This window comes from Monodelphis domestica, chromosome 7 (genome assembly GCF_027887165.1).
Source record: "Monodelphis domestica isolate mMonDom1 chromosome 7, mMonDom1.pri, whole genome shotgun sequence".
Taxonomy (NCBI): Eukaryota; Metazoa; Chordata; class Mammalia; order Didelphimorphia; family Didelphidae; genus Monodelphis; species Monodelphis domestica.
Genome location: NC_077233.1, coordinates 164,864,232 through 164,887,984, shown reverse-complemented (window position 1 = coordinate 164,887,984; position 23,753 = coordinate 164,864,232). Strand labels below are relative to the sequence as shown.

At 35.7% G+C, this 23,753-nt stretch overlaps 1 protein-coding gene across 1 annotated transcript in view; it reads left to right on the top strand.

Moving 5' to 3' along the window:
- Positions 1-23,753, top strand: part of RASEF (RAS and EF-hand domain containing) — a 117,171-nt gene that overhangs the window by 55,188 nt on the left and 38,230 nt on the right. Inside the window, exons 4-9 of the mRNA XM_001368593.4 lie at positions 6,489-6,584; positions 13,315-13,392; positions 14,356-14,471; positions 17,978-18,046; positions 19,246-19,321; positions 20,767-20,858. Of these exons, the coding sequence (XP_001368630.2) occupies positions 6,489-6,584; positions 13,315-13,392; positions 14,356-14,471; positions 17,978-18,046; positions 19,246-19,321; positions 20,767-20,858 (527 nt within the window). The remainder of the gene's footprint in view (positions 1-6,488; positions 6,585-13,314; positions 13,393-14,355; positions 14,472-17,977; positions 18,047-19,245; positions 19,322-20,766; positions 20,859-23,753) is intronic.

The window sequence follows — 23,753 nt, the reverse complement described above, 5'->3', positions numbered from 1 at the left end:
GAAGCAGGTTTTGAACTCATTTTAAAAAAATTAGCCCAATATTCTGGCATTCAGGTGAATGGTCATTAGTTTTAGGATATTTTCTCCATTACTAACATGCTTACCTTATAGATGCTTTCAAAACACATATACTGAAAAGTTAGGAGGTAGATTTTCATTTAAATTTCAATATGTGTTGATGGATTAAAAATAAATTTGGATAAATGAAAGGTCCTGATAATCACGTGGTAGCTAGATTTTACAGTGGATATATCACTGGGTCTGGATTCAGGATGATCTGAGTCCAAACTCAGCTTCAGACACTTAATAAGCTGTGTGACCCTTGACAAATCATTTAACCTTGTTTGTCTTCAGTTTCCTCATCTATAAAGTGAGGTAGAGAAGGGTTGTTAAGAAAACCCCAAATAGGGTCACAAAGAGTCAACACAGAAACATCTGAACAATGAATTCCCTATTTATAAAGAGGAGACAAGTATACTCTTTGCCGAATAAGTTTGTTTTGAGAATCAAATGAGAGAATCATGTAAAGAACTTGCAAATATAAAATAGCTTTTAAAATGTTATTATTATAGTTGTTTTTCAGAAAAACAGATCATGATAATGATTGTTATTTGTATCCTAATGCTAAGGATTCTGTATAAAAAGATACTCAGAAAGATAGAATAATATATTTCAAGGGAATTTTTTCCCATTCTTGCCCTTTATCATTGCTTTTGGGAGCAGGGATTTAAATTATGAATTTAATTTTTTAAGTTCATAAATTTAAAATATATATATATGTATATATATTATGAGAAGAGTTCAAGGGGTCCTTGATGCAAAAAGATAATAATTCCTGTTCTAATCTAACTCCTCTCATTGTAAAGATGAGCAACATGAGGCTCACAGAGGATATGTGACAAAATTTGAACCTTGTTCCTGTAACTAAAGAACTAATACTCTTTCTCAAGAGTAGACCCACTGGTGAAGGACCTGGGTCAAAGTGAAAAAATCCTGGATGACTCTCTATATTTCTATTTAAGCCTGTTTTTCTTCAGTAGAGTAGAACATTAGAAACAGAGAGAATTTGTTGAATTTTAAAAATCTTCCTAATTCCATGTTTTCTTGAAATCTTCTGATTATCTTATTTGGAAGGAGGCACTGTGGTACAATTAAAAACACACTGGATCTGGGAGTCAGAAGATAATGGATCTGAACTTGCCACTGGGAATTATTTGTCTCTGTGACTGCAAATAAGTCACTTAATATTCCTGGGACTCAGTTCCCCCACCTGTAAAATTGATGTTCTTGTATTGGAGGACCTCTGAGGTTCCTTTTAGTTCTATATCCAGAATCCCTATGATCCCTATGATTTGAGGAATGCTGGGAGAAAAGTTTCTACTAACTAGTGAGTGCAGGTGCTTATGATTATTAAGCCATTTAAAAAGGGGTTGTGTGTGAGGAGATCCAGAGGATTAATAACAACAATACTGGTGCTTTTAGACTTAAAAGTACTTTACAAACAACATCTCATTTTAGCCTTATAACAACTCTGGAAGGTTATCTTACCCATTTTGTAGATGAAGAAATTGAGGCAGACAGATGTAAAGTGATATGCCCAGGGTCTCAAAGGAAGTAAGGAAAGAAGGGTTTATTAAGCACCTGCTATATGCATTGTGCTAAGCTCTTTACAAATATTATTTCATTTGATACTTACAACAACCCTTGGAGCAAATTGATATTATTCCTATTTTATAGTTGAGGAAACTGAGGCAGAGATATTAATATAAAGTCATTGACTCAGAGTCACCTTTATAGTATCTGAGGCAAGGTTTGAATTCAGACAAGCAATAAGTTTCAGTGAAAGAAATGAACTACTCCTCTATTCTTAGCCAATAATGTACTATTAGGAGTCAAGAAAACCCTAGAATTAATGAGTTTTCAATGAAAATATTATATGGAGAATCCTTGCAAGTTTTGTCACAGAGGATGGTTTCCGGGTTCTGGAAACTCTAAAATCACATGGTCTGATGTTACAGCTCATTGCTCTCCAAAGTCACAGATTGTTATTTAATGGGCTGCCTTAATAGATTTTGAAATATAATTTAACAACTTTACTTAGGTGTGCACAAATCTCTCTCACCTTCTTTGCTGCCCTCCTTTTTGACCCTTCACTTTTTCATTTTGAGAGGCCTTTAAAACATGGCACATTATCAGCCTCTTTTTTTCTTTTTATTTTCTTCTTTTTTTTTGCTATGATTTAGGTTTACTTGTTCTCACTTCCTGTCTGTCAGATGACCTTCACATTCAGTTCCTCCTGCATTGAACTGTCATATTCCACATTTCTGATTTGAGAACAGCTGGGGTTTAACATTTCTTAAAAACATCTTCCCCTGCTGAATTGCTCATGGTAACACAGTGCCTTTGTCAGAGCAACTTGGTGTCAGAGTGATTTGCTATCATGGTGATAGGTGCTGGCTATTGGGATACATAATTTTGTTTGAATGTAAATATGTCAGCCCTGCAAAGAAGGTGATTACACAGCTTACTTTGAGATTCCACTGTGGTTCATTACTTGGAGCCCAGCTGAGGGCTCTGTGACCCCTCATCTGCAGGATATTTTCCTTTTAATAAACATCACTGAAATAATTGGAACCAAGAGAAGCTGGATATTGGATTTTTTTTTTTACTTGAAGGGACTATCTTTGCTTCTTCCAACTAGAATGTCTTGTAGGCTAATGATGACTCTTGCCATAATGGCCCTTTTGTTCTTGTCCAATTTAAGAAGTGTCCTAGGGAGGAAACCTTTATAACCATTAGAGAATATAAGAATATGAATATTGCAAAGGCTATACTATTATAGACCTGTAGCTGGAGGAAACCTCAAAGGTTATCTAATGCCACCCCCTCATTTTATAGTTGAGGAAAATGAGGTACAGGAAGGTTAAATGACATGACAATCAGAAGCAGGATTTTGAACCTTTTGTTCTATTACTCCAGAATTAGTTCAGTGGCTAGATCTTTGGGACTGGAGTCAGAAAGATTTGGGTTCAAATGTGGCCTTGGATACTTATTAGCTTTGTGAACTATGTCAACCACTAACTCTCTGTCTGCCTCAGATTCCTTAACTGTATAATGAGGATAATAATAGCATCTACTTCCCAGTGTTGTGATGATGAGATAATATCTGTTAAGTGGTTAGCATAGTGCCTGACACATTCCCTCCCTCCCTCCCTTCCTCCCTTCCTCCCTTCCTCCCTTCCTCCCTTCCTCCCTTCCTCCCTTCCTTCCTTCCTTCCTTCCTTCCTTCCTTCCTTCCTTCCTTCCTTCCTTCCTTCCTTCCTTCCTTCCTTCCTTCCTTCCTTCCTTCCTTCCTTCCTTCCTTCCTTCCTTCCTTCCTTCCTTCCTTCCTTCCTTCCTTCCTTCCTTCCTTCCTTCCTTCCTTCCTTCCTTCCTCCTTTCAACTGTACCATACTGCTTCACATCAATTCATAAACTACATTTTATTTCTTATAAGATACATATAGACTGTGTGCCTTAAATATTACATTGGAAGTAGACAACATGGCTTTTCCACCCTAATAGGAAGGTACCCACTATCAAATAAAGACAAGGCATGCATCCATGGAACAACTGGGGGAATTTTTGTTTCTCCATTCAATAAAATGTAGTTATTTTCCTCTGGTTTCAGAAGTACCCTATCTTTTTTCACTCCTTTTAAAAAAGCAACCACATTTTTTCTTATTTTTATCTCCCTTTCTACTCCACATTTCCTTGTACTCTTCCCCCCACCTCCTATCTCTTTTCTTCCTTTCATGACTAAATAGTGAGTTTCAAATCTTCTCTTCAGTCTTGTACATTAGAACTCCATTGCTTCTCAACAGATTTCCTCTCCTACTTTGTTGAGAAACTCAAGACTCTTTGTCATGAGCTCACTATTCTTTCCCAGTTCCATACCTCAGCACCCCTTCAGTATCCTCACTCCCCACACACACTTCTGCTTAGTCTTAGCTCCTTCTTTCAAAGCTAACTGTTTACTTGTGCTTCTGATCTATCTATTCAGAAAGCTTGGTCATCCCCTTTCTTTTTTGCTCAATTATAAGTTCTATCAACAAATATCTCCTGTCCTTAAAATGTTTCATTTGACCCTGACATTCTCTCAGTTATAATGAAAGAGCTAAGCTAGGTAGGTGCCTAGAGCTCTAGAATAAGAATCAGAAGGACCTGAGGTTGATTCTTGCCACAAAAGTATGTAACCCAGGACAAGTCATATCACCATTCTCTACATCAGTTTCTGCATCTGCAAAATGAGAATAATCATAACAGCTATCTCATGGGATTGTTGTGAGGATCAATTCAGATATGTGAAGTGCTTTAAAATAATTATATAGAATAAATAAATATTGAATAACTAAATAAATAAAGTTATATAAATACTATTTCTTCTCTTGATTCTTTCCTTTCCTCTCCCATCCTCTCCCTGTTCCTATCTTCTTTCTTCTCTTCTCCTCCTTCCTCTGCCTCCTGTCTTCCATTGTCTCTTATTCATCTCTTGTCTAGGACCAAACTTCTGAAAAAAGGAATTTCTTTCTTTACTTTTTACTCTCTAATACTTGTACTCTGACTTCTGACCCCACTACTATTTATAATTTTCTTCTTCTAGAGTTAATATTATTATTTAAGTTAGTTATCTGAGTCCTTGTGTTATGTGAATTTCAAAACTATTCCACCCTAATCAGACCATTCTTCAGAATATCTGATTTAGCTATTTCCTGATCAATAACAAGAGAGATACTTGGAATGACCGAATCAGGTCTTGGAAACTACATTTCTCCTCCCTTCTTAGTTTAACAAGATTAGGAAGGTCTGCATTAAACTCAAGATTTAATTATCTGAGGAGATGGCCTTCAACAGACATGTGCAAAAAAAGGACAGACCTATGGGTGGTCCTATGTCAATCTTGAGCCACCATTGGCACATGTGAGATGCAGGAAGTGAGGTAGAGAACAGCCTCTGGAGTTCTCGTGACTTCCTGTGGAGAGGGCTAAAGTTTAGTTCTATCCTTCAGCTCGAGCTTGGAGGAGCCCCGCAGATAGCTTCTCTATAGATTGGTCACGTGAGTGATAAGGACTGACTCTTTTCTCTGCCTTGGCTCTCCAAGGCCTTAACACCCGCTTTGGCTCAGCCTGAGCCAGAGTGGTTCTGAGTTAAACTCCTTTCCTTCTCTCCCTCTAATATTTTCTTCCTCCTGTTGTAATTAAATCACCATAAAAATTTGGCAGCTGACTTGGGTATTTTATTATTTGGGATTTCCCTTGGCGACCATTTAAATTTAGATTATTTTTCAGTCTCAACCATAATTTCACCCTTTACAGTTATAATGACTAGACAGAAAGTTTGCCTTAAAAACCAATAATTCAAGTCTTGCCTTTGACACATACCGATTGATTGTGTAACCTACTTCTCTCAGACTCTGTTTCTTCATCTGTTAAATGAGGATAATAACAGCATCTACCTTACAAAGGCTCCAATGAGAAAATATATGTAGAGTGTTTCATAAACCTTAAAGAAATAATAATTATTAGCCATTCATTTTTAAATAATTGTTTTTTTTTGGCTATATGCTGCCTAAAGAATGGGATTGTATTTTGTTTTTTTTAACTTAAGGAACTCATACATTCCTTGTCATTTAGAATTCTTCAGGCTAAAACTGAATGACCATTTGCTGAAATGTTGTAGATAGAATTCCTTTGCAATTATAGTTTGGACTGGGATGTCATTTATAGTCCCGTTAAACACCAGGATTCGGGGATTCTGCTCTTGTATAAAAGCCAAATGTTTCACAAAGGGTTTATTTATTTTAAGATTATTGAATCAGCCCTCAGACACAGCCCAAGAAGGATTGCCTCTGTGGCTTTGGTTAGGCTTTCCCTTTCCTTGGATTTCCTCCTTTTTTACTTAATTTCTCCCCATCCTTTAAAGCCTACCTTATTCTGAAAGCCTTCATAGTCATTGATTATCTTCTTCAGATCTCACATAGTCATTTATTTTATACATTTGATCAACATATCAACATATTTTCATATTTTAGTTATTAGGTATTTCTAGCTTCTATTAGATAAGTTTCATGAGGGCAATAACCATGTCTTATTGAGGCAGCCAATTGGAGCAACAGTTAAGATTAAATGGACTTGGAGTCAGAAAGACATGAATCTCTCCTCAGACAATTAGTGGGCAAGTCAATTGCCCTTTCCTGGCTCAATTTCCATCATCTGTAAAATTAGCACAGTAGTAACACTTATTTCACAGGGTTGATGTAAGGATCAGATGAGATAATGTATGTACTGTATTCTGTAAACTTTAAAGTTCTATAAATGCTAGCTCTTATTATCTAAACTTTTTATATTTCCTAATATCTAACACAAAAGGCTTTATAGAATATGAGCATATTAAATGTTTTTTTAGATGAATAGGCATTTAGCCTTATGATGGAATATCTTTTCTCCTAGGAGAAACGAAAAGCTGAAGAGGCTCTAAATGATCTCAAACGTCAGTATGAGGTAGAAGTAGGAGATCTTCAAGTGACCATCAAAAAGCTAAAAAAGGTGAGTAACCAAGGTTCTTATAGAGTTTTCTATCCCTAGCTCCTTTGATTGTCTCAGTCATCGATGGGGAATTGAAACATCTATCTATAGGAAATAAAAGTTTTTCTTTTTTAGACTTAAGGATGAAACAAAATTAAAATAGGAGGCAAAGGCAAAATGTACTATTGGGTCCATTCACCGATTTTTTTGGAAACTCAAATGTATAGGAAGATGATAAATTTTGTGGTTCATTTGGGGTCCTTTACTGAAGTGATAGAAAGGTTTATAGAGCATAGAGACTTCATTTCATTTTGCTGTTGTCTAGTCATTTCAGTTATATGTACAATTCTTCATACAAAAGATAGTTCCTGTATAAAATCCCACTTGGGATTTTCTTGACAAAGATACTGGAGTGGTCTGCCATTGCCTTTTCCAATGGAGGCTTCATACAGATTACTTCATCTCTGCTGTAGAGTAGCTCAGATTTCAAAGGGAGAAGCTTGTTTTGTTCCAGACTTATGACTCATTAGAGTCAAGAATTCCTTGTGCAGAAGAGCACTCCAGCTATAAGACTAAAAAATTGTCTAAGCCATTTTAAAGTTTGGTAACTTGAAGGCAGACAGTTAATTTGGGTCAGAGGCAGGACTTGAATTCAAGTCTTAACACCAAGGCTGGTACTCTGTCACCATTCCTGCTGCTCAAGAGTATAAAAGAGTATAACAGTATAAAAGAGACTAAGTACATCTTGAGATAGAAAATGTGTCCCATTTTAGAAGCAAAACCAAGATGGTGGAGAAGGTATAGGGACCCATTTAATTTCTACCAAGCTGCCTCTGAAAAAATAGTGCCATAATTCCTCAAAATGAATTCTGAAGCATCAGAACCCACAGAAAAAGAAGTAATGTTTCATTCCAAAACAACTTAGAAGGCTGGCATGCGTGATCTAGTGCACTAGGGTATAGGTGGAATATGGTATACCAGGGTAAGCCCTAATAAGGAAATAGGCTTTGGGCCCAACTTCAGCAGCCAAGCTTCTATAACTCTTAGTCACAGATGGGAAAGGGGGTCAGACTATTGCTTAGAAGGAGATTATATGGGTTCCTTTGTTGGCTCTGGCTACAAAACTCTTGTCACATTATCCCTAGGCAGAACCAGGTCATAGCCTGGGCATAGTCACAAGGTGAGGAGGAGCACCAGCATACACTAGCCCTTGTAGCCACAGAGGAGCAGGGGACCCTGGTCATAGTTCAAGGGAATAAAAGAGTGCTTAGTTCCCTCAAAGACCAGAGCACAGGCTGGGAGAGTATTAAACACACCTCTCCTTACATCATACCACTTTGGAAGAATTGAAAGTAGATCGATACTCAGTGCAAGCTCTGAAGGCAGCTGCACAAAGAATCTGAAGCTTGAAACAATATTCCCTTTGTCACAGTTACAGAGCTCAGCAATTAACAGAATTTTAAACTAAAATAAAAGAAAAAGGCAGGAAAATGAGCAAACAACAAGAAAAGAAACTCAACATAGAAAGTTCTTAGGGTGACAGGGTAGACTCAAACTCAGAAGAAGACAATAAAGTCAATATTGCTGCATCCAAAGCCTCCAAGAAAGAATTGCTCTCAAATACAAAATGAGAATGATACAGGAAAATCATGAAAGAGGAGTCAATATTGAAGGAATTAATATCTTAAAAACCAAAATGGACTAATTGGTAAAAAAGGCACAAAAATCTAAAGAAAAGAACACCTTCAAAAATAGACTTAGCCAAATGGAAAAAGATATACAAAAATGCATCAAAAAGAAAAAATTCTTTAAAGAAAGAATTAGCCCTTTGGAAAAAAAGAGTTTAAAAAATTCACTGAGGAAAAGGACACTTTACAAAGTAGAACTGGTCAAATGGAAAAGGAGATAAAAAGCTCACTCAAGAAAATAATGTCATAAAATTGGGATGCTCCTGTATTCCTGGTGGAGTTATGAACTGATCCAGTCATTCTAGAGAGCAATTTGGAATTATGCCTAAAGGGCTATAAAAGAATGCATCTCTTTTGTGACAGAGGTCTGATCTCAAAGCTTTGAGATCAGACCTCTGTCACAAAAGAGATGCATTCTTTGCTGAAATGTTGCTGAATCTGCTCACCTTGATGGGGGAGGGTGTGAACTTGGAAATTACTCCACCCTACTCAGACAGTGCCTTAGGGGAAGATAAAGTTGTAAACTCCTGATTGAACAATGAAAGTCCCTAACTCATACCTTATAGTAAAGCTAGAACCTTAAGCTAAGTCTATTTTTAGATCTAATACAAAAAAAGGTGTTAAGTACCTGTAAAGGTTAAATTAGTACCTAAAAAGGTCAAGTGACTTACAAAAGGCAAGCTTAACAAAGAGGTGTGAAGTACTCAGAAGATTTAATCTAACCAGAGAAGGTGAAAACCAAAGAAGGTAAAAACTAAGAATGGGAGGACCTGGAAAAAAGAGTCTACTGTGATTGGTAGATGTGAAAATTTAGGGGAGGTGACATGAGAGAAAAGTTTCTTTAAAAGGAAGGGTAAAAAGTCAGTTGATGGTAATTCAACTTGGAGAGTAATTTCATTTTGGAGTGGAAGAACCCAGCTTGGAGATGGTCTTGTGGTGAGTGATGAAGACTGACTCGCTCTCCCTTAGGCTCAGGCCTAGTGGCCTAGGCCTTTTTCTACTGCTTGGCTCAGCCTGAGCCAGAGCAGTTTAAATTAATTCTCTCTCTCTCTCTCTCTCTCTCTCTCTCTCTCTCTCTCTCTCTCTCTCTCTCTCTCTCTCTCTCTCTCTCTCTCTCTCTCTCTCTCTCTCTCTCCTTCCCTTAATTCCTTCATTTTTATTAATTAAAATCTCCATAAATCCCCAGCTGATTTGGGTGTTTTCATACTTGGGAATTTCCCATGGCAACCACTTATTTAGATTTTAAATCAAAACACTAAAATGATCCTTACAGTTTTGGCGTTTACAAGGGGCCCCAGGAGACCTGGAATTTTCAGAAGCCAGAAAGTTCTGACTGAGTTTCAGTTAGCTCTCAACCTTGAGAAGCCTAGGAAGGAGGTCTGGTCAAGACTTTTCTCCTGAAGAGATACTCACCTTTTTCCTCTCCTGGTGATTGGGCATCCTTTCCCCTACCAATTCCCAACTGAAGTGATAGCTGAAGAAGACATTCAGCCTCTGACAAACTTACCTCACAGCTCTTCGTGCCCTGGGTCTGAACTGTGCCAGGTGGGCCAAGACCAGGACAAGCCAAGCCTGAATCTCTCAGGGGCCCAAAACTGCCAAGGCCTGGGTTCCCCAACTTGAGGGGGAGGAAGATATATAGCCAGTTAGAGACACCTCCCCTGGTTTCTTCACAAACATTTCCCTGCCAACCATTTCTTAGTGTTATCCCCAGCTGTGACTTAGTTATAGTAAAGTTGTCTTTTCCCCAAAGTGACTCAAGTGTGAGTGGACCAGCTTGACAAGGAGAGTAATATCCCTGAAGAGGAAGCTTTAGACACTTGTATTGGAGACTGTCAAAAGCCAGTTTGTGAGAGCAGCCATAGCTGAAGAGGGAGGACTGAAGGGGGAACTACTCAATCTCTCTGTCTCTGTCTCTGTCTCTGTCTCTCTCTCTGTCACTCAGCCAACTTTAAACATCAGTTGCCTCTCCTGGATCCTGCTTTCAGGGGAAGATATTCATTCCTCCTCTATCCCTTTTACCACCAACTAATTCCTCCTTTACACTTTTGATCTAGTAATACCAGTACTAAGTATGTATCCCAAAGAGATAAAAACAAAATGAAAAAGAACCTATTTATATAAAAATGTTTGTAGCTGCTTTTTTTATGGTGGCAAAGAATTGGAAGCTAAAAGGGATGTCCCTTAATTGGGGAATGGATGAGAAAATTGTGGTATATGATGATGATTATCATGGAATACTATTGTGCTATAAGGAATGATGAACAAGATGATTTCAGGAAAACCTGGGAAGACATATAAGAACTGATGCTGAGTGAAATAAGTAGAACCAGGAGAACATTATATACACTAACTGCAATACTGGGGAACAATAAAATGTGATAAACTTTGCTACTAACAACAATACAATGAAATATTCTAGGACAATTCTGAGGGACTTTTGAAAGAGAATACTGTCCACCACCAGAGAAAAGAACTGTTGGAGTAGAAATACAGATGAAAATATATGATTTTGTCACTTTTTATTTGGGTATATGTTTTGATTTTTATAAGAATATTCACTTACAAAAATGAATAATATGGAAATATGTTTTGTGTGATAATACATGTATAACCCAGATTGAATTGCCTATTAGCTCTGGGAGGGGAGTAAGGGAAGAAGGGAGGGAGACAATATGGGTCATCTAACTTCCGAAAACTTATGTGGAAATTTGTTATTAAAACTCAAAAAATTAAATAAAAAGAAAATCATGCCTTAAAAATTACAATCAGGCAAGTAGAAGCTAATTACTCCATGTCACATCAAGAAACAATCAAAGTCAAAAGAATGAAAAAATGGAAGAAAATGTGAAATATCTCATGGGAAAAACAACTGACATGGAAAATAAATCCAAGGGAGTTATTTTAAGAATTATTGGACTACCTGAAAGCCATCATCACAGAAAGAGCTTAGACATCATTTTTTTGAGACATTATCAGGGAAAACTGCCCTGATATTCTAGAACCAGAGAGTAAAGTCAAAATTGAAAGAATTTACTCATCACCTCCTGAAAGAGATATCAAGAGGATAACTCCCATAAATATTATTGTCAAGTCCAGGAAAAAAATATTACAAGCAGCCAAAAAGAAACAATTCACATATTGTGGAGCCATAGTCAAGATAACACAAGACTTAACAGCTTCTACAATGAAGGATTAGAGTACTTGGAATATGATATTCCAGAAGGCAAGGGAGCTAGAACTTAACCAGGAATCACTTACCCATTTCTGAGCATAATCCTTCGGGGGGGGGGGAATAATGGGTATTCAATAAAATAGAGTACTTTCAAACATTCCTGATGAAAAGATCTGAGCTGAATAGAAAATCTGATTCTCAGATATGACTCAAGAGAATCATAAAAAAGAGAAACAAGAAAGAGAAACCAAAATTTATTCACTGAGGTTAAACTGTGTTGCATCCCTACATGGGGAGATGATATATAGGCAGAGGGCAAGAGTCTGAGTTGAATATCATGGGATGTTATAAAAAACAAAATTAAATTAAGGTATGAGAAGGAGGAATGCATTTGGAAGAGAGGGGAGGGAAAATAGAATGGGGTGAATTATTGCACACAAAAGAGGCATGAAAGAAGGGAAGATGAGAGGTGAACATGTGAACCTTACTTTCATCAGAATAGACTCAGTGAGGGAAGACATACACAATCAATTGGATATAGAAATCTATCTTACTCTACAGGAAAGTAGGAGGGAAAGGGAATAAGAGAAGGAAGATAGGGCTGATAGAAAAGGGCAAACTGCAGGAGGTAGAGGTTAGAAACTAAATGGGGAAATAGGATGGAAAATAATACACAGTGATCATAATGGTGCAAAATTTGTTTACAAGTCTCTCTTATAAAGGCCTCATTTTTCAAATATGTAGAGAAATGATTTTGTAGATTTAAAAATTAATATCCAACACTTAAGTATTATAGTTATAAGATTTATTAATAATAAAATGAAGCAAAAGGAAAAATAAAAGGCTAGAGAAACAGAGAGCGCTCATCAGCCTCGCACGTGTAAAAAAGAGAGACAGAGAGAGAGGAAGGAGCCACAAAAGTATATATACACACATAACAAATGCAGATGTGAATGAAGGGAAAACGATTCTTGGGACAAGAAAAGAATTATGGGAGATGGAGTCCAAATTTGTCTAATTATACAATTTGAATATATAAGAATACAAGTCATTCCCCAGTTAATAAGTGGTCCAAGGATTTGAAGGCAGTTCTCAGACAAAGTAATTAAAACTCTCTATAATTATGCAAAAACATGCTCTAAAACACTATTACTTAGAGAAATGCAAATCAAAACAACTCTTTGGTACCACCTCACACCTATCAGATTTGAAAATTATGACAGAAAAGGAAAATGACAAAACTTGAAGGGGATATGGGAAAGATGGGACATGAATGCATCAGGGGGAATTATGAACTGTGTAATCATTCACTAGAGCAATTTGGACTTATGCCCAAAGGGCTATAAAACAGTACATACCCTTTGATACAACAATACCTATACTAGGTTTGCATTACAAAGAGAAAAATAAACCCCAAAGTGGAAGGACTTATATGCACAAAAAATATTTAATCAGCTCTTTTTAGATGAGGCAAAGATTTGGCAAGTGAGGATCTACCCATCAATTGAGTAATGGCTGAATAAGTTATAGTATATAATTGTAATGGAATACTATTGTGTCATTAAGAAATGACAAGCAGAAGGAGCTCAGAAAAACCTGGAAAGTGAAAGGAATACTTTACAATGAATAACTGTGAATAACAGCTATTCTGAGCAATACAACTACAGTACAGTAGACACAGATGTGACTCAAACTCAAAATTTCTACAAGTTTTATTCATGAATTCTTAAAGTTTTGTGAAGTTTTTTCCCCCACATGATTAAGTAGCCTATACACTCTAGGACTGATTTCTTCTGAGTTTACAAAATTGTATGCAGAGATGTGAACTGAAGACAGCTCAACCTGAAGGTGGGTTGGTAAACAGATATATTTTCTTTTCTTTTTTCAGCTGGAAGAACAATCAAAGACCTTATGTCAAAAAGAAGATGTGGCTGCATTAAAGAAAAGAATTTATGATTTATCAATAGTAAGAATTACCTTTCCTGTTTAAAGAAAGATGTCTCATGTAGGATAACCTTTTAAAAAACATACAGAGTGCTATATGTTCATGGTTATAGGAATGAAGACTTAAAAGAAAATGTATACCACATTTCTTTAAAAATTGTTCCAAGATGACTGTGAACAAAAATGCTTTTTATGTCAGGGGGTTCCCTTGACACAATCGCTTTTAGTAAAAATTGTCAATTCATCATAGGAAAAGGCACTTTTGATTTCCTTGTTATGAGAACTCCCTGCAGGAGGAAACACTTTCTACTGATGCAGGGAAATGACATCTCTGAGACTTGCATCCCTAAAAAGTTGCCTAGAGTATTGAAAGATTTAATAAGTAACTTGCTCAGGGTTATGCAACTTGCATGTATTAGGGATAAAAGCCTTCTAGGTTTAAGTTCAGTTCTTTGCCTAATGAGTCATGGTGACTATCGTCTGTACCCTAGCTTTATTTTTCATAAAACTATTGTTAATCACTTGTTGGTGAATATCTCTCTTATCATCCAAGTCACAAGTATCTAAGGGCTAGATGGTCTACACAGATCATTTTTCTTACTCCATTGAATATTTAGTAGTTGTTCTCTACAAATTAAATAATTTGTTTCTGATATAGATTTTCTTTTCACCAGTGAGTAATTTTTAAAAGTTTATCTTTTTTTCCTTTTCATGAATATGAATGTGTATGTGTTTGCATGTATAACTGGAATAATGGAAAGAATGAAGCTGACAACTTAGAGGTATTTTGAGACTGGATAACTTGAAATTTATATGATGTATCTTAATTAGGATTTTGAAAAATTTTTTACATTGACATTTAAGAAAAGCAATTTTACCCATATTCCTTTGATGTGCCACTGGATTCTTCAGAGTTTTTTCCCTCCACTTTTCCTGGGTTGAAAAACATAGTAACAAGTGAACTAAATTTTTCTTTTTCCTTTAGGAAAATCAGAAAGTTAAAAAAGATCTTTTAGAAGCACAAACAAATATAGCATTTCTTCAGAGTGAATTAGACGCCTTGAAAAGTGACTATGCTGATCAAACTCTGAATTCAGAAAGGTATGGGATTTTGTATGTTATTTTTTTAATTGGGAAAATTCAGCACGTATTTTAGTGTTGGTATGGACATACATGTGTAAATATTTTTGCACACATATTGCTTTCTGACTTTATACAGAACTATTCATTTAGATTTGTAACCCAGACAGGCCTTCCTTTAAGGAGACTTCTGATTCAAAAATATGACTTTAAAAATAACTTGGGGGGATTTATTTATTCACTTTTGATTTTTACTAAAGAGAATCTTCACTTTCCAGAAAGGGCTCTTTTTTATTTATTAAAATAAGAATTATTTTCCATCTTAGAATCAGTATTGGTTCAGAGGCAGAACAGCAATTAGGGCTAGGCAATAGAGTGTTAAGTGACTTGCCTGGGGTCACACAGCTGGCAGTATCTGTGGTCAGATTTGAACCTAGAATCTCCCATTCCTAGGTCTATTCTCAATCCACTGAGCCACCTCGTTGCCCTTCAAAGGGTTCTTTAAGTAGCTGTACTCTTAGCATTTATGAGAGTTTATTTTTTTCTCCTTTTGAGGCTGTCTCCCTATCTTGGCCAGGCTTGAAGTATTACTCATGGGCTCAGTGCCATGGCAGGTCAGCACAGAAGCCTTGATCTGCTCTGTTTCTGAACTGGGCCAGTTTTGTCCTTCTTTAGGCAACTTGGTTAAATCCCATTCCCCCACCAGTACCCAACTTGTTAGTGCCCAACTTGATGGAGGCATCCAATTACCATTAGCCCTACTTACATCTCTGAACTTAAGCAATCCACTTGAATTTTTCTAGGAGCAGGAATTCTAGAAATGCATGCAGAAATATATTCACTTGATTTTTCAAAGACACAAATTGATTATATAATAGAAGCTGAAAAATAGAATAAACTATTGGCCACTGACAATTGCAGCTCCTTTAAATGCAGGGCTATCATCTTTCTATCTCTTACTTTTCCTCAGCAGCTAGGGTATTACTTTACTATATCCCTAGCATCTGGTCAAAAATATTTCATTAAACTAAAGATAACATTTTCCTGAGATTATAGTATACTTCAACGGGAAAGTACAATTTAATGAATTAAATTGGGTTTGCATGCAACTTTTGCAGGAATTGAATAAGATACATCAGTAGTTAATTTTGCTCTAACGTTATATGCACTGATTTTTTTCTTTCCTTGCATCCCATGATTAGCTGCAAATATCCAAATAATATACAAATTGGCTTATCTTCTTTACAATTCATGGAAAGTGCTTTAAGAGCAACAATGACACCCTGTGAGTTACTAGTACCATTTCCCAAAGGATCAGGAGGATGTCCTTGTTCTTTCCGTCCAAGTACTGAATGTCTTTTCTGCTTAGTTCCTGATAACCCTGCCAAATGTGGTAGCATGATGTTCTGTCTGGATGGGTGTTAATAAGTTCAATAAATTGTTGTTAATTTATTTCCATTCTGAAGCTTAACAGTGGCATAAATTTTACATAATTAAATCTCAAAAGAATTATCATGGAGTTCAAATGTAGAAAAACAAATTAGACTCTATTCACATTGATAATTCCATATCACAAAGCAACAATTTGTCCAGAGTACTTTCTTTAAAAACAGTGTTTTGTGGTTTTTTTTTTAGTATCTTTTAAGTCAGACACAGGATTTATTAATTTAGCATGAAAAAGAAATCTATATAGTAGAGAGGTTAAATGACTTGATCAGAGATATCTACATTCAAATGATAATTTTACGTAGTTATGAAACCAAATTTTTTGACTGAAACTGATTACTTTGAGACTCCTTTTGAGAAAACTCTATTACCAGTGCCGATCAGCAACAGCTCTGTAATGTAGTCTTTGAGAGATTCCTGGGGCATTAAAAGGTTAAATGACTGACCTAAGGTTACTCAGCTACTATTTATACATTAAGAGATGGGACTTGAACACAGGTCTTCTTACTCAGAAGCCAGCTCTGTGTCAGTGTTACCATAATATAGTGGTTGGCTCATGAAATCAAGTTATCAGCTTTAATGGCAAAATTGTTCTTAAAGTGTTTGTGTTAATTCACTGGATTTATATTTATAATTAGAATAGGATTGAAGAGGAGAAATTACAGAGGGAGTAATATCAATAATTGTCAGCGGAGTCATGTGCAATTTGTTTTTCTCTCTCATAGGCTAGACTGATGTCTGTTTCAATTCATAGGGGAATACGTAGATGATGCTAGAGAGAGAGGACTTGTAGAAGAAGCAAGGGGAGCAGAAGAGTGAGGGGTGAGTTGGGATTAAGAGCACTAGAGGAAATATTAGTCATGAAGGTGGCAAAACCTTTCCCTCTCTTATTGGGGGAAAAGAAGTCATTATTGAGGAGGGGAGAGAAAGAAAAAGAGGAAAAGTGGGGAAAAGGGTAGAGACTGACATAGGGAGGGAGGAAGGGCCAGAGAGAGAGTTTATGTTAATGAACTGTCCAACTGTATGTCAGTCAGCTAAGTTGGTCATACTACTAAGTATATAAGTATATAACTATATAAGAGGAGAAGTTAGCTATACTACTAAGATCAGAGGACAAAGTGGAATGTGGGACTTGAAAGTAGAATAGGTTTGGAATAGCCAGGTTCCAATGGGGACTATAAAAAAGTCAAGAAGCATTTTGATAAATGTGAGTACTGAATTTGTGAGCATGAATTTGTAGCGAGCCTATTAAAGCTGCCTCTTTCTAACAATACTTTGTGATCTAGAAGCAGGAATAGAGAACTTTGAAATTTGAGAATTTGTCTAATATGGGACTTGGAATGAGTGTAGTTAAGACAATTAGAAAGGAGAGGTATGAATGTGAGATATTCCAGGAAAATTACAAACTAATTATTGTATCAAGGGTTACTGTGAAGTCACTAATGAATATGGGAATTGGTGAAGAGATTAATTAGAGGTTTCTCTTCTCCCACATCTAAGAGTGTGAAAATTAAATGTTTGTGAAGAGTGTATCAGATAGGAAGATTGAAGTTGGACCACACAGAGGCAACTTGGTAGCCCGGTAAATATACTGCTGGACTTGGTTGGAGTCAGGAAGACCTGAGTTCAAATCTGATATGTACTGTGTGACCTTAGGTTAGACACGCAATCCTTCATAATCTTGGTTTCCTCATCTGCAAAATTAAGGGTTTGCATCTTATGACTTCTAAAGGATTTTGCAGTTTTATATGTTTGATCCTATACATCTCTAGATTCTAGAGGATAAAGCATATGATAAAGACTTATGCAGGGTATGATTGCCAGATGTGGAATGGAGATGAAGGTCTTTAAAATTTAGAGCACTACAAGCATTTTGAGGTTAAGGTGTCAGATAGTTGATGAATTTGACATTCAAAATGAAAGAGGATGAAGGCAGCAGATGAGGTGGAGGAGAAATATGGGGGCAGGAAGTGAAATCATGAAGGAAGGTGGAGAAGGTCCTACAGGGTGGTAATAGAAATCACTGGAAATAGAGAGCTTATCCAAAAATTCTCATTTAAATGCAAAATGTAATTTTACAGGGACCTGGAAATAATCAGAGAATATACTGAAGATAGAGATTGCCTTGAGAGGCAAATTGAAATGCTTCAGTAAGTTCCTATAAATTATCTTCATTATATGCAATTTTCACTGTTCTTTTTTCATAAATGTTATGTTGTGTGTACAGCAGAATAATAGACTGAATCTTAAGGATGGAAATGCAGGTAAATATGTGTTCCTTGTCATTACATTTTATTCAGTCCAATCACTTAGCTCTTTGAGATAACTGAATTGCAAATCAAGCATTGATTTTTCAATAAATAGAGGATGGGTCTCCAAAAGTGATTGTAGGATATATCTGCATTTTTTTTCTCCTGGCACAAATAGGGTGTCTCCAAGGTCTTTGTACAGCCGAAAGTTTATTGAAGAATTCTTTACTGACCCCATTTCTCAAAAAAAAAATGGTGACAACTCCCCATGTTACAAGAGACTATTATAAAGGGTAGTTTATGAAAAGCCTATAGTTAAATATTTAAATTGTCTATATGCTGAAATGCATACAAACCTCTCTTCTAAGTCAAGCATATTATAGGGAGTTTTTCTCTGAATTCTTTTTAGGTGCATCTTTATTTTTTCAAGTGATTTTCACAATTACTTTTATCTTGAGGGCTATAAAGACAATCTACTTTGGGGACATGCGACAATAATAATAATTCATCTAAATGGTGAATTAAGTATAGAAATGAGGAGGCAAAGTTGAATGACTTCATTTAACAACAGTTTTTGGTTTTGACAGATATTTCGTTGTTTTCTTATCACAAAGTTAATCAGTTAAGCCCTGATAAGCACAGGTGATTTAGATTAGATATGCCACTGACTATGTCAGTATTAACATTTTCTTGTGACTTAGTTATATCATTTCATTAATAACATTGGTAATACTGATCCTTCTTGAAATATTTGGCATCTCTAGAAGTTACTCATCTAATAGAATGGGCATTGGGTTTGAAGTTGGAGGAACTGAGCTTGAATTCTTTTCAGCTATGCCTTTCATAAACTTTTTGACTTTAGCTAAGTCATTTATCTTCTCACTTCCATTTTCTCCCCTTTTAAAATAATGAGGTGAGGTTTGTAAGATGCCATCAATCTCTGATATTTAGCGATTCAGTAGCAATTCAGCAGAGAATTTAGCAGTTCAGTAGAGAAAGAGGACTTTGTGGATTACCATGCCATATTTTGAACCCTATCATTTGAAAAGGCAAGCATTTACATTTAAGCCTTTTAAATTCTTTTTTTTTTTTAACTACAGAACAGCCAACAGGAAACTACATGACAGTAATGATGGGTTAAGAAGTGCACTGGAAAACTCATATAGTAAATACAAGGTATGTGTTATATTTTTATAATTTATTTTGCAAGTGTCTATAGTATTCAGTATCTAGAATGCCTATCTTGGCAGAAACTTCTGGTTACTAAGAACAACATATAATAATGATATAGTTTCGCAAAAAAAAGGAAGAAAGATCTAATCTTAAAAATGGAGTTGGTTATTTTTTTCGAACAGCATTGCATGTTGTCTTCTTATATGTTATATATTTTGATCTTAATCATTATTCTTTATAAATTAATGCTTATTACAGGAGAAAATTCTGTTTTTGAGCAATCTTTTGGAATTTTATTAAGTAAATATTTGAGATTTGAGAAACATTCTCAGATCACTTTTCGTTCTCAGTTGTATAACCAGCTAGCTATGTAACTGGGAATAAGTCATTTAACCATCTGTAGGCCTTAGGTTCTTTTTCAGTAAAATGATGATGTTAAATTTAATGATCTCTAAATCTTCTTTCTGGCTCTAGCATCCTATAGCTAAAATTCTTTTTACTGCTACTTGACCAGGCCAAATCAAGCATTGATTTTTTCAGTAAGTTAATTAGTGCAGCTAACTGCACTAATTTCAATATAAAAGCACTTTGGGTCCATCTCTTCTCCAGAACAGCTTATTTTTGCTGCATAGCATGACTTTGGATTTGAATAAAAAGATCTCTCTAAAATCCACTGAGGTCTAAGAGGAAGGAGTTAGAAAGTTGGGATAAAAAGCCTTGTCAAATTTAAGACCAGAATGTGATTTGACTTAAAATTATGGAATTTAAAATTCAGTTATATCAAAAAGAAGATCTTCTTGCTTAGACCTTTTGGATTCCCTGCAACTTGCTCTTCACATCCTCCCAAGGTATTTATGGTAGCTCATATGTTATTGTTGTTTATCCAGTCATTTTTCAGTCATTTTTGACTCTTCATAACCTCATTTAGCAGCTTATTAGATGTCTGCATTTCTAATGACTCTTAAAGAAACTGTATTGTATATAGCATAGTAATACTAACTTATATGTATGTGAACTTTACTTTGTTTTGAAACCCTCACCTTCTGTCTTAGAATATGTACCAAGTGTTGGTTCTAAAGTGGAAGAGCAATACAATCTTTGCAATTGGGGTTAAGTAACTTGTCCAGGATCACACAACTAGGAAGAATCCAAAGTCAAATTTGTGCCCAGGTTCTCTCAATCCCAGGCTTGGTCTATCCATCAAGCTACCTACCTGCCTCTTACAAAGAATCTTCACATGCTAATTCATTTGATCCCTACAATAACCCTGCATAGTAGGCAGTGATATCATTATTTTGCCCCAGCGAAGTCCTAAGAAATTAGGTAATTTGCCCAAAGACAAAGAACTAGTAAATGGGAGAGTTGTAAATCAACCCATGATTTCTTCTTTCATGTTTTTAAAAATAAGCTTGCCTAATTAATGAGTGTTCTTTTTTTTTTTTATACAGCGTATACATAATATATCACCAGGGAGCACGATTTCTAGAAGCAGTCCCAAATTTAATGGTGGCCATTCTCCTCAGAATTTGCGGTATGACAGGTAGGTTCACATCTGCTCTCTTTACATTTGAATTCTGGATCCAGTTTGATAAAAAGAAGTAAAGTGTTTCACATAAGACATAGAATGACAATTTTTAATTTCATTTTTCTTTCATCATCATATTCCTTGAAAATAGAATAATGAGATTCTGAATAGAACTTCAGATTTTATCTGGCTTGTTTCATCAAACAGGTTATTTAAAAACAACCATATTTTAGCACAGTCACTGAAAGCATTCAGGATTTCTTTTGTTCTTTGAAACATTTGTGATTGCTGTTATCTGAGTATTTGGTGATTTGTTGGGTGTATATATTACCATGTTAATATTGGGGTGAGAGTCTGGACCTGTGATTTCCTTTGTTTGGGGGGACGCCCCAGGCAGAAATAGTCTCTTGGTACCAATCTTTAATCCTAAATTTTAGAGGGCTGCCCGAGGCACTGAAATTAAATGACTTGCCAATGTTCACATAGGTAGTACCTGTCTGAGGCAGGTCTTGAACCCACTTGTTCTTAATTTTAAGATTGGCTCTCAGCCTACTTCAGTAGTAACTATCATACTAGAGATAGATTCCTGTGGTGTATTGACTTAGAAAACTACAAATGAACATTATCTGTGTTACATTGTATTTTTGTTTACTTTGTTAAACACTTCCCAATTACATTTTAATCTGGTTTGGACTAGGGCTGTCAGTTTGACACCTGTGTACATCTCTTACTAATGGTGATAATAATAGTTAGCTTTTATCAAGCACCTTGAGATACATAAAGTACTTCATATTCATTATTTAATTCTCATAGGAACCCTCTAAATAGATTTGATGGATATCAATACCCCCTTTGATGAAAGAGAACACTATGGCTTAGCAACACTTGCCCACTGTCACATACATAGCTCATAAATGTCAGAGACAAAGTTTGACACGAGGGTTCTGCAAACTCCAAGCTTTTGCTTATACCGTATCGCTTCTCAATGTTCTAAGTAATGACTTCTGCTATTTAAAGGTCATTGGCATAGGAAGAAAATAAAGGAACTTTTTAAAGTTGTGGTTTCCAAATCTGAACCTTCTGAAGAATCTTGTATTTTTGTTTTCAATAGTGACAAATGAAGAGAAAATTAGGTTTTTTCCTGTGTTTTGTCAATAAAAGTCCAAATAGCATAATGAAGAGCTGGACTTTACTGAAAAACCTGAATGATAGAACAAAGGCAGGGTGGTGTCAGCTGGTTGTATTACTGGAATATCAGCCAGATTGGCAGTAGGGAGAAGCTGAAAATATTTGAGTGAGGCAGTAACATGGGCAAATTTATATGTAAGTAATCATTCTGGCACTAATAGGAAGAACAGATGAGAGAAGGGATAAAGTAGAAAAAGAGTTATCTGTAAATAAGATATAACAATAATCTTAGAAATATTGATGTGAGGGCACACTATAGGGTAGTAGAGGTAGCAGTAGGAAGAGATTAGAAGATGGATTCAGGAAATGCTAAAGATATGGAATTGATAAGACTTAGAACTTGAAAAGATATGAGAATTTGGAGATAAAAGAGAATCATTGATAACACTAACATTACAAACCTGGGAAATGGATAAAGTACTAAAGGTAAAAATGGTAAAAGCAGAAAGCAGATATAGAGGAAGAGGTATAATGAGCTTATTTTTAAATCAGTTAAATTTGAGGAGGAAGTGAGACATTATGTTGCAGTTGTAGGTCTTGAGATCAGCATTGCACACATAGATTTTGCCAAAATAATATTTGATATTTGGGAAGGGATCTCTATGGCCATCTAGAACAACACATATGAGAAAAGATTTTGAACATAATAACAATAAAGAATAACTAAAACTTAAATAGCACTTACTATGTTATAAATCATTATCTCATTTTTAAAAAGGTAGATTCTATTATTATCCTTATTTTCTAAAGGTTAAGTGACTTGTCTTGGGTCATAAAGCTAGTAAGTATATGAAACTGAATTTGAACTCAGGTCTTCTTGACTCTAAGCCTAGTGCTCTATCCACTGTGTCACCTAGGTTCCTTCATTTAAATGAAGGTGATAGTTGGAGCTGTGAGAGTGAAAGAGATTGCTAAGTGATAGTTAATAAAAGATAGGGTTCCTTTGAGGAATATATACATTTATAGAGTTGAAAACAAGTTGAGGAGGCAGTAGAAAGAGAAGGCAGAGAGGTAGGAGGAAAAGTAGAAGAATACAATGCTCAAAAGCCACAAATAATGAAAATAGTCAGTAGAATGGTTGATGAACTGTCAAAACTTGTAGGAGTGAGAAATATTACTGAACCACTGATTCTGGTATTAGGAGGTCCCTGCTAAAAACTTTCAGAACTTTACCGTGCAATAGTACAAGTAGAAACCAGGTTAGAGGGATTTTCATAGAATTATTTCGTTTAATACAATAACTCTGTGGGTTAAGAATTACACAGGTATTAACTACTCTTTTTACAGATACAAATGAGGCTAAGAATGATACTAAATGATTTATCCTTGGTAATTCTTAAAAGTCATGGGTGAGATTGATATTCTGACTCCAAGTCAAGTGCTGTATCCACTATCCATTAATGCTCTATTCAATATCTGATCCACCTTTAAAGACAGAGAGGATTATTAGCTTGCAGAGCAAAACACCAGCTCTTTTATAGATGAAACTGTGAAGACACTAACTAGATGAAAAATAGATTTCTAAATGTTGCTATAGAATACTTTTCTTATTTCATTATTTTGACTCATATATATGTACTTAATAAATGGACCATCTGATGAAGTGTAAAGAGCAGATTGGAAAGAACTTCTCACCTCACCTAACCCCTAACCACCCAGAAGAGTTTCCTAGGGTGACACACTTTTGAAAGAACCAAAGGTTTTGTTTCCAGAGTATGTCAA